Here is an 18,274-nt window from a genome sequence, read left to right as displayed (position 1 = left end):
TTTATCACTAAAAATAAGTTGTCTTTAAAAGTTCACTTGAAACAGGAAAACCTCATGCCATAAAAAAAAATGCTGAACTACAATAAGGAAATAAAAGAAAAAGAACCACCCAGCCAGCATGGCTCAGTGGTTGAGAATTGACCTATGAAACAACCAATGATTCTCTCTCAATTGACTCTATCTCTCTTCCTGTCCCCTCCTCTCTGAAATCATTAAAAATACATATTTAAAAAAAAGAACCAATCACGATGCAGACATTTTACATGCAGCAAAGCTGGCTTTCAATGACCATAAACTGTTAATAACATGCAAGAATTCAAGGAATATCATTTCCATGAGCCCTTTCCTTTGAGTTTACTGGAGACTGAGTTTTTCACTTCCAATATGACAGGAAAGACATCAATGTAAAAATTTGTGATGAGACAACTTTACACATAGAACTTAATGAGAGCCTATATAAGAACTATTAACATTGTTAAGTACTCATGTCAGAGGTAGTACAGGTATTGTTATTCTGAGAATGTTTTCTGTATTATGTGTAATAAAGCCAATGTTTAATTATGAAAAAATTTCACTTGAAATACTCTAATAAAAGGTTATGTTGTAGCCAACACAAATATACATCCAAAAGACAGCATTACCCATGTAAAAGAGGTATTCATGGTTTTGGATAAAGTTCTCACATAATACAATTTAGAATGTTAGCTCTCAACATAGAAGGCAATTTCCACTGGAAAATTGATAATATAATCCACATTCCCAAAATTTATATAGTCAAGGTAACCAGAACACGTGTTGATCTTTTCATTGAAAAAAATGGGAGGTGGGCTTCGCTTTACATTCATGCTTATTCCAGAAATTCCTATAGAAAAATATTTTCATAAATTATGACAAATAAAATATTAAAAAAGCAAAAGTTATGGAAAATTATTTTAAAATAAAGGAAAACGTTAGGAGAGTAACAGTAATTACAAATGCATAATGTGGACAGTCAGGTGGCACACATCACACAAAGGACTGATGGGAAACAATATCATGTAGTATGTGTATCTATTTATCCTATATAATAAAAGAGAAACATGGTAATTGGCGTACGACCACTACCCTTCCCATTGGCTAATCAGCGAGATATGCAAATTAACTGCCAGCCAAGATGGCGGCCGGCAGCCAGGCAGCTTGAAACTAACATGAGGCTTGCTTGCTTCAGTGATGGAGGAAACCAACGTTCCCCGCCTGCCTTGCCGGCCTCTGAGCTTGCAGTTTAAGAAACATTGTAACAAATATAGAAGCTAAACAAAACCCCAGAAACCTGCTTTCAGCGAGCCCGGGATCTCAGAGCTGGAGTTATAGATTGTTTCGATTATAGAACCGAAACAAACCAGATACCTTCTTTCGATTATAGAACCGAAACAAACCAGATACCTTCTTTCAGCAGCAGAAGCCTCAGAGCTGGAGCCAGAGCTAAAGCTGGCCCAGAATAAAAAAAGAAAAAAAGGAGCAGTTGGGAGCTTCAGTTGGCCTGAAAACAGCCCTCAGCCCCTCACCCAGACTGGCCAGGCACCCCAGTGGGGACCCCCACCCTGAAGGGTGTGTGACCAGCTGCAAACAGCCATCATCCCCTCACCCAGGCTGACCAGGCACCCCAGTGGGGACCCCCACCCTGATCCAGGACACCCTTCAGAGCAAACCAGCCAGCCCCACCCATGCACCAGGCCTCTATTCTATATAGTAAAAGAGTAATATGCCTCCCAGCACTGGGATCAATGGAGCTGAGAGGCCTCCCGCCACCCGGATCAGCGTGACGGGGGCAGGGCCCAAACCCCCTGATTGCCCTGTGGCTCTATGTGTGACAGTGGGCGGGGCCACAACCTCCCTATCCACCCTGCTCTGTTCTTGACAGGGGAAGGCGCCCCAACCCCCTGATCAGCCCTGCTCTGTGCCTGATAGGGGGGAGCTCCCCAACCCCCTGATCACCCTGCGGCTCTGTGTGTGACGGGGTAGAGCCATAACCTCCCCATTGGCCCTGCCCTGAGTGTGAGAGTGGCAGTGCCCCAACTCCCTAATCAGCCCTGCTCTGGGAGTGATAGAAGGTGGCGCCCCAACCCCCACCCCACGGGCCCTGCTCTGTGTGTGATGGGGTAGAGCCATAACCTCCCCCTCGGCCCTGCCCTGAGTGTGACAGTGGCGGCGCCCCAACCCCCTGATCCGCCCTGCTCTGTGTGTGACGGGGGTGGTGCCCCAACTCCCCTATTGGCCCTACTCTGTGAGTGACAGGGGGGAGCTCCTCAACCCCCTAATCGGCCCTGCTCTGTGCATGAGAGGGGGGAGCTCCCCAACCCCCTAATCGGCCCTGCTCTGTGCATGACAGGGGGGAGCTCCCCAACCCCCTGATGAACCCTGCTCTGTTCGTGACAGGGTACAGAGCCCCAACCCTCCTGATGGGCCCTGCTTTGTGCATGACAGGGGGTGGCGCTGCAACCTCCCCATTGAACCTGCCTTGAGTGTGACAGGGGGCGGTGCCCCAACCCCCCAATCGGCCCTACCCTGAGCGTGACTGAGGGTGGCATCACAACCTCCCAATCCGCCCTGCTCTGTGCATGACAGGGGCAGTGCCCCAACTCCCCAATCGGCCCTGCTCTGAGCCCGACCAGGGGCTGCACCTAGGGATTGCGCCTGCCCTCTGCCACCCGGGAGCAGGCCTAAGCCAGCAGGTCATTATCTCCCGAGGGGTCCCAGACTGCGAGAGGGCACAGGCCGGACTGAGGGCCCCTCCTCCCCCTGACCGCACAAATTTTTGTTCACCGGGCCTCTAGTATATCTATATATATGATATAAAAATCACAAAGATATGCTTACTATATAAAAAGGTATAAATTTTATACAAAATTGAGAAAAGTATGAACTACAGTTATACGCAATAACATGAATATCAAAATGCTGATAAAAAAAACTACTCATGAACACATATTTTTGCCATTTATATAAACCTTAAAGTGGGCAAAACAGATCTATGGTGTCAGAAATCAGGATGTGGTGAAAACTATGGGCACAAAGGAGGCTTCCAGGGTGCTAGTGGTATTTGATTTCTTGACCTAGGTTGTAGCTTTGCGTAAATGCTCACTTATTAATTGACCTGTGCACTTAAAACATGTGCACCAACTTCATAAAAAAGGTAAAAAGCAAGGCACAGTGTTTACATTAGACTCCTTTTTCAGGGGGTGGTGGGAGGGCTTAGAACTATCTTATATAATCCTATATAATAAAAGGGTAACATGCAAATTGTCTCCTTGACCAGGAGTTTGACTGGAGTTTGACCAGCGGGCGAGGCTGGCCCGCCAACCATCCAGGGCCCTTCCCACCCAGTTAACCCAGCCCAGCTCGATCGGGCGAGCCAGCCAGACCCCACCTGTGCACAAATTCCTGCACCGGTCCTCTAGTATGCATATATTTGCTAAAGCAGAGACTCACTGGGAAAGCACAAAACTGGTTACAATGAATGCTTTGGGGAAGAATTAGATGGCTGGAAGCTGGGGAAGAAGGCAGACTACTCTTCACTGTTCTTGCCTTTTTACTATGTGTAATGTGTTACCTATCCAAAATAAAATGAAATCATGTAAGTCAACTTTTAATCAAATTTCCCCAAGAGTAATACAAAGGAGAAACTACAAGAGTGGGGTTGTAGGGGAAAAACAATAGAAAGGAATGTGGTAAACAATCACCCCTAACACTAAAGCAATTGTGACTACCTAAGAAGCCAGATAATCCCAAATTCATTTTATAGTTATAACTTACTGGGTGCCTACTGTGGGTCTAGTGCTGTACATACATTATTAATCTTCAAAGCCACCCTGAAGATGGGCATTATCTCCACTTTAAAGATTATACCCAGAGAATGATTTGCCCGAAATCACAGAATAAGTGGTGGAGCTTAAATTTGAACTCAGAACACTTGTGCTCTTCTCTTTTTCACCAGCCAGTTTCAGAGCCTAGTAACTGTGTATCTTCCTCAAGTTAAAAATAGTGAAAAGGTAGAAATACTAACATTTACCTTTGTTCTCACTGGAAGAAAAACTCAAAAAGCTGAACAATGCATTAACACATAGAGCTGGGCATGTTCAGAAAAAATTTATTTTGAACATTTTTTTTTTTTAACAAGGCATACAAAGTATAGTGTACTTTTTGGGTAAGGAATTTACCAAGTGAATTTACTAGACTGATACTGTAACATTTCATACAAATACATCATCCTGTTCGTATATGTAAAAGCTGTGCCCAAATATGCCCGCATGCACCTTTCAGATCTACTGCCATGAGAGACCATACGCTGTATTTAGGTGTCTTTGGGAAGCTGAAATTTCCCATTTACTTACAAGTAAGCCTTCCCTGACAGAGCCACGCCCAGATAGAATGATTGAGCACTCAATCATAGAATTAGAATCAGTAAACAAGAGTGTCATTGACTTTAACAATTATCACCAAATAGGCCATTAGCTAAAGCTGCCTCACAGTTGCCCATTTTTTTAAAAAAATACAGTAACATAAAATAGTAAGTTTTGGCAGTTTACCAAAAAGGGCCCGGACTTCTCCAGCTTACTACTTATGATAATGGCTTTCATTGGGAACTCAATTCCACAGATTACAACAGGTTCAAAAATTTATGCCAGAGTTGCCTTCCAGAAATTATAGGAACTTAGTTACTTTTAATACATTATGAATTAACTAAAAGCCAACTGTGTGAGAACAAGAGATATATTCCTTACTACAGCCTGTTCTAACCCTCAACTTGGAAAAGCCAGCATTGGCATGACTCAGTTTACACTCATGCAAAAATACTCGTATCTACCTCATAGTGGTAAGGAGAGATATAATTAAGGTCTGCAAGCCTTTTTCAGGTCACAGGATTAAAGGCTGTCTCTACGGGCACTACATGCTTTTCCTGTCCATGTGAGTACATGCATTTTTAAAATACATTACGCAGTGGTTCTCAACCTTCCCAATGCCGCGACCCTTTAATACAGTTCATGTTGTGGTGACTCCCAATTTCATCGTTACAAATTGAACATAATTAAAGCATAGTGATTAATCAAAAACACAATATGTAATTATATATGTGTTTTCCGATGGTCATAGGCGACCCCTGTGAAAGGGTCGCGACCCACAGGTTGAGAACCGCTGCATTAGAGTGACTTCCCAGCATTTGTAAATAATTTTCTGAAGGCAAGATTTTCTTCAGGAAAATACAGAAGATATTTGTAAAGAAGCCTCTTAAGAAGGGAACTCATCGGATCTTCAGAAATGCCTTAACCTCCATTCAGAGGGCCTCTGGGATGGCAACAGACTCCATCGGGCTCACCAATACCGACGTCCCCAACTTTCCAGCTGTCAGCTGGATGGGGACCTGAACTAGCCCTCTCCCGCTCTTTGGAAGGGAAGACTCACGGCCCCGCGGGCTGCCCGAGCCGTAGGTGGAAAAACAAGCGTAGAAAAAAAAGGAATAAAGAAAGGAAAAAGAGACGTTTGCAATCTCAGCAAAAGGCGAGAGACTAGGGGCTGCGGACCCAGGGGCCCCCACAGGGTGGAGCCCGGGCGAGATGGCGATCTAAGACCCTGGGGCGGGAACGCCGGCGGCTCGGCAGCCCCAGCGACGCCCCTGACAGCCCCGCCGCTGGGAAGCGCCTTTGTCCGGCCGGCCGGCCGGTGCGGCCGCCGCCGCCCGCATCTCCTGGGTGCCCTGCCTGGCGCGGCAGCCCCGCGGCCGCCGGGCACGGGGTCCCCGCCCGCCCTCGACTAGCCGGGATCGGGCGGACGTACTAACCGGCTGGTAGACGCCATCTTCACGGCCACAGGGATTCCGGGCGAGACAACAACTCCACACCGACAGCAAGAGAACAGGAAGCCACTGTGGCGACGGGACGCGCCGAGCCCGGCTTTTATAGACGAGTCGCCCACGCAGTCGTAACAAGGCGCGGCTACGGGTCGGGAGAGGGGCCAAGAAAAGTGAGATCCGGAAGGCCACGTGCTTTGCGTTTTATTATTTTTCTTTTCCGTGTCCGTCGTGTGCTCGGTAGCTGGGTGAATCCACGAAACTACCCAAGAAAACTTCCAAGCGGACCCCTGCAAACAAGCTACCCCCAAAAACCCACAACTGGGCGGAGTTAAAGCACAAGCAACCCGGGATCGGTGCTGGAGGGAAGCCCACACCCGCTAGGGCCAACCGCCCCTCCCCCACCCGGAAGTCAGTTTCTGGGGTCGGCAGGCGCTTCTCCCCGGCCTAAAGGGGTAATGCCATTAAGAATTTGGAATGAGCCGAGAAAGTCACTTAGTTCCGTCAGGACAGGTGTCAGTTCAGGCCCTGTCGTCAGCTAAGCCAGCCGTCCCTTCTACCTTCGGCGCCAGGAGTCGTAGTATCAGCCTTGCTTACCCCCTGGAATTGCAGGAGATGAAACAAAACCCTGGGCGAGCACTGCACCCGGGAGGCAGGGAGACCTGGACCCTGACCTGCTTGGTGTGTTTTTTCTCCATGTCCTTAACCGTGGCTGATAGCTACAGTATAGAGAATTTGGCAAAACGTTTAGATACTCCACCAAGTGTTCCTAGATTTATTTATTAGCCGAATGACGTCAGAATAGTAATAGCAGCAACAGTGAAAACAATGCTACCACCCCTTGGCTGAAAACAAGCCGCCCTGGCCCTGGGGGATCCGAGGAAAGAGGGTGCTCCGGGTTTCTATGGGGATGAGGACTTAGAATATAGAGGCTGCTTTGTTCTTCTGGGCATGGGACTCAAATGCCACTGAGCGCTTGAATGTCACTGATTGTTGTCTTGAGAGGTGGGGGAGACACGCTTCCTTGGAAAGAAAAAGGGGTGTAAGGGAAAGGAGTTTAGGAACTGAAATAGGATGGTAATGAGAGGGTTTTGATTGTTTTTTTTTTCCAGTCTTCCAATCTGTAGTTCAAAAGGTTGACCATATGAATCTGAGAGGAAAGGCAGGGTGGGTGGGAAGAGATCAACCAGAGAACTTGCATGTATGCATGATCCACGGAACAGACAACAGAGTGGTGGAGGCCTGGTGGGGGGAGAGGGGCGGTCTATAAGGGGTCACTGGGAGAAAAAAAGGGGACACAGGTAATACTTTCAACAATAAAGTTTTTTTATAAAAAGGTTGACTGTACTATTGTGCGAGGGGCGAATGAGGGGTGTTCTCCCTTAATATTTGGGAAAGCCTCAAAAATGCCCATTCATTTCACCAGTGCCAAGTACAACCAGGAATGGCCTAAGGGGTGCCCCATGCCAATCAGGAAGGACATTGTTACAGTGAGCACCTTGGTTTGGGAGAAGAGGGAGAGGAGGAGGAGGACAGCTGGGCACCTCTTGAGGATCAAGAATAAGGACCTACCAACTAATGGTAGGCATTCAATAATGTTTGTGGAAGGAAGAAACCATCAGAGAAGTTGAAACCCCAGAGGAAGGAAGCTGGGTAACCGGTTAATTAACTCCTGCTCCACCTGAGAGTCACTTATCTGCCATAACCTAGTTAGGATATCTTTTATATTAAAATAAAAGCAACTTAGGCAGATCATTTCTTTTTCTTTGCTGGTACAGCATTGGCAATTTATAGAGCATTTTCATAATTTATAATCCCATTTAATCTTTATGTCTGATCCTGAGAGATTAAAATATTCGCGCGAGCACACACACACACAAACACAACTGGAGTTTTATCACCTAGGAGTCACTGACCCAGACCAGTATTTACCAGAACTTCCAGTTTGTTAGTATCATCATTTTTTATTCGACTTAGTTATGTGGATTAATTAGTTAAAATAATTTATTTAAATTAACTCACCTGTTTTAACTTACATTTTTATTTCATTTTATTATTTTGTTTTTTATTTATTTTTACTGTTTTAAATTACCATTTACATTTAATATTATTCTGTATTAGTTTCAGATGTAAACATTTACTTTAAAAGTTTATGTAATTGCTGTGAAATCACAACTTGATGGGCTACAGTTCTGCTAAACTACAAAATGCTTTACATGATTTTTTAAAAGTTTGTGATCCACCTAGCCATATCCCTTTTAAAAAAAATTAGGTATAATTATATACCATAGAATTCATCTGTTTAGATGTTGATGATTTTTAGTCACTTTACCAAGTTATGCAATCATCCCCATGATCCAGCTGTAACACATTTCCATCATCCCAATAAGATTGCTCATGCTGTGCAGGGTGAATGCTCATTCCACTTCCAGTCCCAGGAACACTTAACTCCTGCCCGTTTCTATAGGCTTGCCCTTTCTGGACTTTCCACATAAATGGAATGATATGAGATGTTGTGTTTTGTGTCTGGCTTCTTTCACTTGGCATAATATTGTAGAGATTCATTAGATTTATCTTGTGGCCTCACTTTTAGAAACATTGATATATGAGTATCTGGTATAAAAGTGTCTGTATGGTGATGGTAGGAAAGATGACAATTTCCTAACCTAAGGAAGGTTTGACAAATATTTGTTTGGAAATGATATGGCATATTCTGCTGAACTAGAACGAACGAACGAAGGCTTCAGTGAAATGTATGACCAGGTCTGACTTGGACTCTTTTGGAAATGGGGTGAAATGTCTAGAATATTAGACAAGTCTCATATGCCTGGTAGCTAATGAGCCATACATATTACTTCTGGAAATGTAAGATTTTTAAATTTGTTTTTCAATTTTTAAAATTATGTATGAAGTTCAAATGCACTATATACTATATACACTAGAGGAAATAATTTTATAATTCCTCATGGACCTGTCATCCTAATTAAACAATATAAATTTTGCCATATTCATTTCATGTGTCCTTTATTTCTCTTTTCTCCTTTTGCTAAAGTATTTTAAAAACAAATCCCCCAAATAAACAAACAAAAAAAAACCCCAAATCCCATATATCGCCTTGACCCATGCATACTTTAGTGTACATTTCTAAAAAACATAGACTGTTAAACCTTTTAAATATAGTGCTATAATGCATGCTACATTACCAACCACACACTAGTTTTCAGCTGGTAATTATCCTGGGTCTACTTCTTGGTGTTTGGTTTCATTAGGCAGCAGTGTAAGACTGTTGAAGGTGGCAAGGAGCCAGAAAGGGGGAAAAGAGGGCTCCACATGGAGCTGCAAGAAATAGTTGAGTTCTTGAAAGTAGAGTTAAGGTCCTTGTGCATTAGGCCATCTGTCAGGTACCTCACATTCATTATCTTATGTAATTATTGAGTATCTTGTCAGGAAAGTATTATTATTCTCCTTCTACAAGTTTAGGGAGGTTGAATAGGTAAATTATCCAGCTCACAATAAGTTAGAGGTGGAGGTAGAATTCAAAGCAAGAAAAGACTGACTAAACTTTCTACTTCTTTGCTTGCCTACTATGTAACTTTTATTGCAAGACTCTATTTTAGGCCCAAATTACTGTGCCTTGGGAAATACAGATTATATTTGTAGAAATGTTCACTATCATTTTGATTCTTTAATAACAGCTCTAAAGCTTCATTAAATTAAGGTAGAAGTAGTAAGAAAAATAATTATGATAATAGTAGCAAACACTCATATATATATAGTGTTTACTATATGCCAAGTACTATTTTAAGATTTTGTATATAATAACCTATTTACCTTTTCCAACAACTCTGAGTTAGAACCACTATTGTGCCCATTTTATGGATGGGAAAATTAAGGTACAGAATGGTTAAGTAACTAGCCTGAAGTCACACAGCTAGTAAGTGACAGACCAGGGATTTGAACCCTGGCAATTTGGCTCCAGAGTTAAAGAAGTATGCCTCCTAATAGAAACTCAATATACAGAAATGCAGATTTACAGATTTCAAGATCAGAAAATGGATTAAACAAGCAGTGTGCCTACAGCATTCGTGTGGGCTTCATTTTATGGGCAGCTGTGCTCTAAAACATTCTGGCCAACTGTCTACATAAGGATACGTGTGTTTGTCAGATCATGTGCTACCTAAACTGAAATGTGCCTGGCTTGTATCCCACTGCTAAATGTACTTGCATACGTGATCCTGAATTTAACTTTTCCATTTGTTTGTTTATTTATTTGAAATCTTTGGTTCCCCAGTATTGTTGGCTTGTCCTTCATTTAAGAATATATCCAGTTTTTCACTGAGGAAAGACAGAAATTTCTCTGAAGTCCTAGGAAGTTGAATGTAGGCTTAAAACATTAATAATCTATAAATAGAAAATATTAACTGTCAGTTATCTCCTTATAGAATCAGGGAGGAAGATAGATAGAAGTTAAATCATTTTTAATTCAATGTTCAGTGAACAGTAGTTTTCTTTTAAACTTCTAAATCACTCCAATAAAAATAAAACAAAGTAATTCTAAAGGGTTTACTTTAATAGCTTGGGACTTTTTAAATTAATATTTTTTCCAAAAAGATATCATTTGGTATTAAAGGTGTGACTTCAAACGTTAAGCTGCATTATTTAGTGTTGTTTCATTTTATGTATTAAAGCTAATAATTTCCCCAAAATAACAACTTTCTCATTCTATAATTTAAAACATGGGGGAAATGACATATAAGACTATAATTTCCTAAAAGTGTTTTTAAGTACATTTATTTTAGTGTAGATTATATTTGCTTTTTAAGTCCTATTAACAGTTTTCAAGTGCCCTAATAAACTATTGGGGGAAAAATAAGAACATGAAACATGTTCATATTTATGTGACCTGTTACTTGACACTCTCTTAAAGATTGAATTTTTTTAACATTAGATGTTTATTATTTCCATTAAAATCACATGCTAAAAACCTTATTGTATAAAATAAGTACCTACTTTCAAATAATCTCATATTATTTGAATATAAATTAAAACTCTGAAACTTTTAATTAGAAAGTATGACCATGTGATGAGGACATGAAATTGCTTCTCTCATAGTCATCCATTGCTCACAGTATTATAATTGATACAAACCTATAAGAAAACAATCTGGCAATACTCCAAGAATGGTTTAGCTGTTAAAGCCTCTTGAGCCAGTAAACCCTTTTGAGAACTAGAGTAAAGAAATACTCTAGAACAGTGGTTGGCAAACTGCGGCTCGCGAGCCACATGTGGGTCCTTGGCCCCTTGAGTGTGGCTCTTCCACAAAATACCGACTTCTGTGCATGGGCCACAAAGTTTCAATCGCACTGTACATGCGCGCCTGCATGTGGTATTTTGTGGAAGAGCCACACTCAAGGGGCCAAAGAACTGCATGTGGCTCGCGAGCCGCAGTTTGCCAACCACTGCTCTAGAATATGGGATACTATCTTTATGAAAAATCTACTGTAATATTATTTATAACTAGAGGCCCATTGCAGGAATATTCCTGCAAGAATAGGGTTTCCTGTGGCTGGAGCAAAGCAGAGAAGGGAGTGAAACTCACTAAGGCGGGCTTCGCTCCCGCTTCAAGCCCCTGCAGCTGGTCTTGCCCTCCCACTCCAAGCCACTGCCCCTTATGCTCCCAGCCACAGTGGTTGGGCTTGCCCTCCCGCTCCCAGCCGCTCCCATCTGCTGGGGCTGGGCTTGCCCTCCAGCACCCATCCCCTGTGGCTGGGCTTGCCCTCCTGCTCCCAGTTGCTGGGGCTGGGCTTGCCCTCCTGCTCCCAGCTGCTGCCCCTTCCCCTCCAAGCTGCTGCCCCTCCTGCTCACAGCGGTTGCAGCTCCGTTTCTGTCCTCGCGGCCTCTACTTGGCTCCCTTCTGTACCGCTTGGCCTCCATGTTGTCATCAGTCTTCGCTCGCAGCTAGTATATGCAAATTAACCGCCATCTTTTAGCTTCTATAATTGAAACATTGTATCTTTTGGAGCTGTTGCTTCAGGAGCTCAGAGGTCGGCAGCGGCAGGCAGGGAACCTGGCTTCCTCTGTCACTGGAGCAAGCAAGCCTCCTGTTCGCGTTAGTGCCTGGCTGCCGCCGCCATCTTGGCTGGCAGTTAATTTGCATATCGCCCTGATTAGCCAATGGGAAGGGTAGCGGAGGTACGGCTAATTACCATGTTTCTCTTTTATTAGATAAGATAACATAAAAATAGAAACAAGAAAATGCTAAACATAGAAAAACAATAACTTTGGTTATAATGTTTTAAGATAGGAAGCAACCTAGACCTTTGAAATAGAATCTATACTAATAATAGAGGAGTATGCAAATTGTCCAGAATGCCATGACAGGCTGCGTGGGGTGACCAGTCTGGCAGGGGGATTAGTGATGGATGATCAAATGACCGAATAGCAGACTGCATGGGGCAACCAGGCCAGCAGGGGGGCAGTTGGTATTGACCAGCCCAGTGGTGGAGGGCAGTTGGGGATGACCAGGCTGGCAGGAGGGCAGTTGGGGGTGACCAGGCTGGTAGGGGGGGCAGTTGGGTTGACCAGGCCTGCAGGAGGGGCAGTAAGGGGCAACCAGGCTGGTGGGGGGGCAGTTAGGGGCAACCAGGTTGGCAGAGGGGGAAGTTGGGGGTGACCAGGCCAGAAGGGGGGGCAGTAAGGGGCGACCAGGCTGGCAGGGGGGGAAGTTAGGGGTGATCAGGCAAGCAGACAGGTGAGCAGTTAGGAGCCAGCGGTCCTGGATTGTGAGAGGGATGTCTGACTGCCATTTAGGCCCAATCCCCCGCAGTCGGACATCCCCTGAGGGGTCCCAAATTGGAGAGGGTGCAGGCTGGACTTAGGGAGGACCCCCCCCTCCCATGAATTTCATGTACCAGGCCTCTAGTGATGTATAAAAAGTCCCTAAAATCTTAGTATCGTTTAGTTGTGGAAATTAGTCCATGTACCAAGGACCTTTTCTAAACAGTGCTTTACCAAGGCTGATTCTGTTACTTCAGGTGCTTGGAAGTAAACTGCAGGGAATAATTCACTGAGGACTGAAGCATCCTATTTTTCGTTGGACCTTTATGACTAACCTTTTGCACACAGAAGACACTTAATAAATGTTGGTTTGTATGAGTTTTTGGTGGATTGAATGAAAAACTATATTTGAAATGTCATTATTCTGACTGTTCCTCACTAATAAAGCCCAATTAGTGAGCTTTACCTCAAGAGTTTTCCCATTACAGCTAACTTTTCCTTCTTATATTCCCTAAGTACTTTCTCCGACAAAATTGTCAATTATACCTGCTCATTCTCACTTTTTTTTTTTTTTACCTTTCCTACCTTTGCTCTTTCACTTAGTAAGATGGAAGGACTCTGCCCCACACTTTTGTGAAGTAAAAACATGTGCTACTCAACATCCGACCACAGATCTTAGCCAAAATGGATAGTTGCTGCACAGTGTCTCATGCTCAGACACCACAATATAATAATACTATTATTATCTGAGTATTAACAATGTTCTCACTGCTAAACCAAGTCTCTTAGTGTTTTAAATAACAGTAAGATAAGCAGTTCCCAAATATAATTTAATGCGCGTGGTATTTGGTATACCATCAATTATGTAGAATACTTTTATTGGGGTGGGTTTTTTTCAAGTTAAAAGTAGTGTTAGGTTCTGGTCAAGATGGTGGCATAGGTAAATGTGGTACTTGGATCCTTCCATAACCACATCAAAATTACAGGTAAGCTACAGAACAATTATCATTCAGAATTGCCTGAAATCTAGCTGAACATAAGTCCTACAATGAAGGACAAACAGAAGAAGCCACATTGAGACTGTGAAGAGGGGTGGAGATGTGGAAAAGGCTGGTCCCACACCCTCTTATGATGAGTAATCAGAAGGGATATTTCAGCTGTGGAAGCCACCCCTGAGGAGCAAGGGGTCCCAGACCCATATCAGGTCTCCCAGCCCAGAGTTCCAGTGCCAGGGAGAGAAGTCCCCATAACTTCTGTCTGTAAAAACCAGCTCAGATTGTGGCTGAGTGAGAGGAAGGGCTGCTGGAGTCCCAGGCATTCCCCTTAAAGGACCTTCACATGGACTTAATTGGACTCACTTACTCTGAGTTCCACTGCTGGGGCACTAGGGACGCACAACGTGGAACTGAATTGCCAGGCATCAGGGCTAGAGCTGGAGGGGCAGCTTTCTCCCAGGCAGAAGTGCTGGCAGAAGCTATTGTTCCTTTTCTGGGACCTCCCCCAATGTGACCAGTGGGAAGGAGCCATATCTGAATCTCCATCAACCTGGCTATCACTGTTTTCCGTGCACTGGTGATTCCCTGAAACCCTGCCTCAACCAACTTGTGGGCCCACCCAAGCTGTTTCCAATGGCTTATTCATACAAATGGCCTATCTTGGCTAATACTAGAAACTTTCGTAAAATATCTCAAACAAGCAGAATCTGGCCTCTGCATGCCATGTACTACTTCTCACTGAGTGCCCCCCCACCCCCACGTGGTTCGCACTTGGCCTCTCCTGGGCATCTCTAAGCCTGGCACAAGTAGCAGCCTGGCAGATCATTTGTAACTCATGCCAAGTGGCCACAGAAAGGGTTCAGGTGGCGAGTGACCTTGGCTTGCACCTCCTAGGAGGCCCCAGAGCCAGTTCACTGAGTGGGTAACTTCACACCATGTTGTGACATCACCTAACCTCCTCCGATTATGGGGTAGACTGCACGGCACCAGAGCCCCACTGACGTAAGTCCTGCTCTGTGGGGTGGGCCCTGCACAGCTGATCCTCCAGTGTGGTTGCAGTCAGTAATGGCAGCCAAACAGCCTGGGGGTCAGTCCTTCCCACTGAGGTGCCAACAGCAACCAGGCTCAGCTACAACAGGAGGTACACACAGCCCACATGGGGGCTCACCTGGAGTGCTCAGCTTGGGTGATTGGGAGCTGGTACTACTGCATCCTATAGGCCACCTACTACACAAAGTCACTCTACCGAGCCCAGGAGATGTAGCAACTCTACCTAATACATAGAAACAAACACAAGGAGGCAGTTAAAATGAGGAGACAAAGAAATGTGTCCCAAATGAAAGAACAGAACAAAACTCCAGAGAAAGAACTAAACAAAATAGAGTCAAGCAATCTTCTAGATGAAGAATTTAAAAAAGTGGTTATAAGGATGCTCCATGAACTTAGTGGAAGAATAAAGGAACTTAGAACTTCAGCAAAGATGTAGGAAACATAAAAATGGAGATAGAAAACATAAAAAAAGAACCAGTCAGAAATGAAGAATACACTATCTGACATGAAGAATACAGTACAGGGAATCAACAATGGAGCGGGAAAGCAGAGGATCAAATCAGAGATTTGGAAGATAAAGAAGCAGGAAATGCCCCAGCAGAATAGAAAAAAAAGAGGATAGTATAAGGAGCCTCTGGGGCAACTTCAAGCGCTTCAAGCGTACCAACATTCAAATGGGTTGTCAGAAGAGAGAGAGCAAGGAATTGAAAACCTATGTGGAAAAAATAATGACAGAAAATTTCCCTAACCTGGTGAAGGAAAAAGACATATAAGTCCAGGAAGTACAGAGAATCCCAAGCAAGATGAATCCAAAGAAGCCCATATCAAGGCATCACAATTAAAATGCTAAAGGTTAAAGACAAAGATAAAATCTTAAAAGCAGCAAGAGAAAAGTTAGTTACCTAAGAGGGAGCTTCCATAAGACTGTCAGCTGATTTCTCAATAGAAACTTTGCAGGCCAGAGGGAGTGGCAAGAAATATTTGAAGTGATGAAAAGCAAGAATCTACAACAAATATTGCTCCACCAGCAAGACTATCATTTAGAATCAAAGGACAGATAAAGAGCTTCCCAGACAAGAACAAGCTAAAGAAGCGCAGCACCACCAAACCAGTGTTACAAGAAATGTTAAAAGGGTATTCCAGAAGAAGAAGGAGGAGGAGGAGGAGGAGGAGGAGGAGGAGGAGGAGGAGGAGGAGGAGGAGGAGGAGGAGGGAGGAGAAGGAGGGGGAGAAGGAGGAGGGAGGAGGAGGAGGAGAAGGAGGAGGAGGGGGAATAGGAGGAGGTTGAGGAAGAGGAAGAAAGGATAAATAAATATGAATAATAAAATGGCAATAAATATAAATCTATAAAAAATTACTTTAAATGCAAATGGATTAAATGCTCTGAGAAAAAGACATATGCTGGCCTAATGGATAACAAATCAAAAATCTTACATATGCTATCTGCAAAAGACTCACTGCAGATCAAAAGACATACACAGACTGAAATAAAGGGATGAAAAAAGATATTTCATAAAAATGGAAACAACCAAAAAACTGAGGTAGTAATACTTACACCAGACAAAATAGATCTGAAAAACAAAATAAGCAAACAAGCAGAACAGAAACAAACTCATAGATACAGAGAACATTTTGACAGTTGCCAGAGGGAAAGGATGAGTGAGAAATGTGAAGGGATTAAGAAGTACAAATTGGAAGTTACAGAATAGTCACAGGGGTGTAAAGTACAGCATAAGGAATGTAATCAATAATATGTATTGTAATAATCCTATATAATAAAAGGCTAATATACCAATTGACACCATGGGTGGGAGTTCGACCTACCGGGAGTTAGATGTGCGCTGACCACTAGGGGGCAGTGCAAAACATGGTGGGCGTCAGCAACGAGGTGCTGGCAGCTGGCGGCAGTGGAGGTGCTGCCGGCCCCAGTGGGCCCCGACAAGAGCGGGACTGCGGCAGGATGGTGGAGCAGGTGAGCGGGTGGCGCCAGGCCAAGGTAGGTGTGAAGGGAGGCCCCAGCCAGCAACCGGCAGCCAGTAGGGACCCTAACTGTGCATGAATTTCATGCACAGGACCTCTAGTTTTGTATAATGTCAGATGGGTATTAGATTAATCATGGTGATCACTTTGTAAGTTATATACGGTAAGTCCTCAGGTCACTCACATGGAGCACATACACAGCAGTAATGAAGTGAAACAGTAAAAAAATGTAAAAGAAAGATAACAATTCCTGACCTTTACTTGTGGTAAATAAATAATAAAAAACATAAAGCACATATGTACATATGTCAAAATGACGGAACTTTTTTTTATAAATACTGTAAATGGGAGATGACGATGTAACCACGAAAGGACATATGTCAAGTCCAACGTAACCCGAGGACTGCCTGTGATGCTTAATCACTGGGTTGTACATCTGAAACTAATTTAATATTGTGTGTCAACTGTAATCGAAAAATAAAAAATTATTTAAAGTAAAATAAATAAATAAAAGTAGTGTTATAAGTCATCTCAGGAACTTACAGAGTAAAGGGAGTTATGGTGTTAGAAGATGCAGCATTAGGTTTCAGCTAAAATATGATATTATACTTTTGATGGATAATTAATAAGAGGGATAAAAGAGTTTATGAAAATATACTACAGATAGGGTAACCACTCGTCTTGGCAAATGGACAAAATTATTCATTTATTTACTTATTTGATTTTTAAAATCCTCACCTGGGGATATGCTTAGAGAGTGGAAGGGAGATAGAGAAACATCAGTGTGTGAGAGAAACATCGATTGGTTGCCTTCCGTATATGCCTTGATCGGGGATTGAACCGGCAACCTTTTGGTGCACAGGACAACACGCAACCAACTGAGCCACTCCAGCTGGGCTCCACCTTTTTAATCATGAGATTAAACAAATGAAAGTTTTCCATATTATAAGGAAAAAGAGCTGAATTAAATGTAAAAGAAAGAAGCAGCTGTATAATATGAGGAAGTTAATATTGATTAGAAAATCCAATTATTTCTACAATTTATTTTGTTATATCCCAAGATAGCTGTTTGTCAGCAGGTGAACTTCCTATTCAATTGGCATGACTGAGTAATTAGATGTATTCTCAGAGCAGCAATAAAATGAAATTCTCATGTCTCAGGAATGTAGTTGAGGTTTTTGTTTTGTTTTGTTTTGTTTTACCCATGGGTTTATCCAACTGAGACGAAGGAGACTTCTTGTTTTATCTAGAAATAATTTAAAATATTTGGTGGCCTGGCCAGTGTGGCTCAATGGTTGAGCGTCGATCTATGAACCAGGTCACAGTTTGATTCCCAGTCAGGGCACATGCCTGCGTTGCAGGCTTGATCCCTAGTAAGGGGCCTGCAGGAGGCAGCTGATCAAGATTCTCTCTCATCATTGATGTTTCTATCTCTCCCTCTCCCTTCCTCTCTGAAATCAATAAAAAATATATTTTAAAAATTATATTAAAAAATATGGTGGTTGTGTGGTTATAGAATTGTTTTCATCATAGGAATGATTGAAAACATTTATGAATTTGATGAAGATTTGTGACCTTTCTTTCATACTAAGACCTTTAGTCCACCATCATCTTTTTCCTGGGCTCCAGAGCCTTCTAATTGGCCTCT

At 43.2% G+C, this 18,274-nt stretch overlaps 1 protein-coding gene across 1 annotated transcript in view; it reads right to left on the bottom strand.

Annotated features, from left to right (window-relative positions):
* The window catches only part of GTF2B (general transcription factor IIB), a 40,333-nt gene extending 34,361 nt beyond the window's left edge, over window positions 1-5,972 (bottom strand). Inside the window, exon 1 of the mRNA XM_059688955.1 lies at window positions 5,816-5,972. Coding sequence (XP_059544938.1) covers window positions 5,816-5,832 — 17 coding nt within the window. The 5' untranslated portion in view covers window positions 5,833-5,972. The remainder of the gene's footprint in view (window positions 1-5,815) is intronic.
* Window positions 5,973-18,274: the final 12,302 nt, after the last annotated feature.

The sequence above is a fragment of the Myotis daubentonii genome, chromosome 3, assembly GCF_963259705.1.
Source record: "Myotis daubentonii chromosome 3, mMyoDau2.1, whole genome shotgun sequence".
NCBI classification, from domain to species: domain Eukaryota; kingdom Metazoa; phylum Chordata; class Mammalia; order Chiroptera; family Vespertilionidae; genus Myotis; species Myotis daubentonii.
Note: the sequence above shows the minus strand (reverse complement) of the source record. Positions and strands in the feature narration are given on the sequence as shown.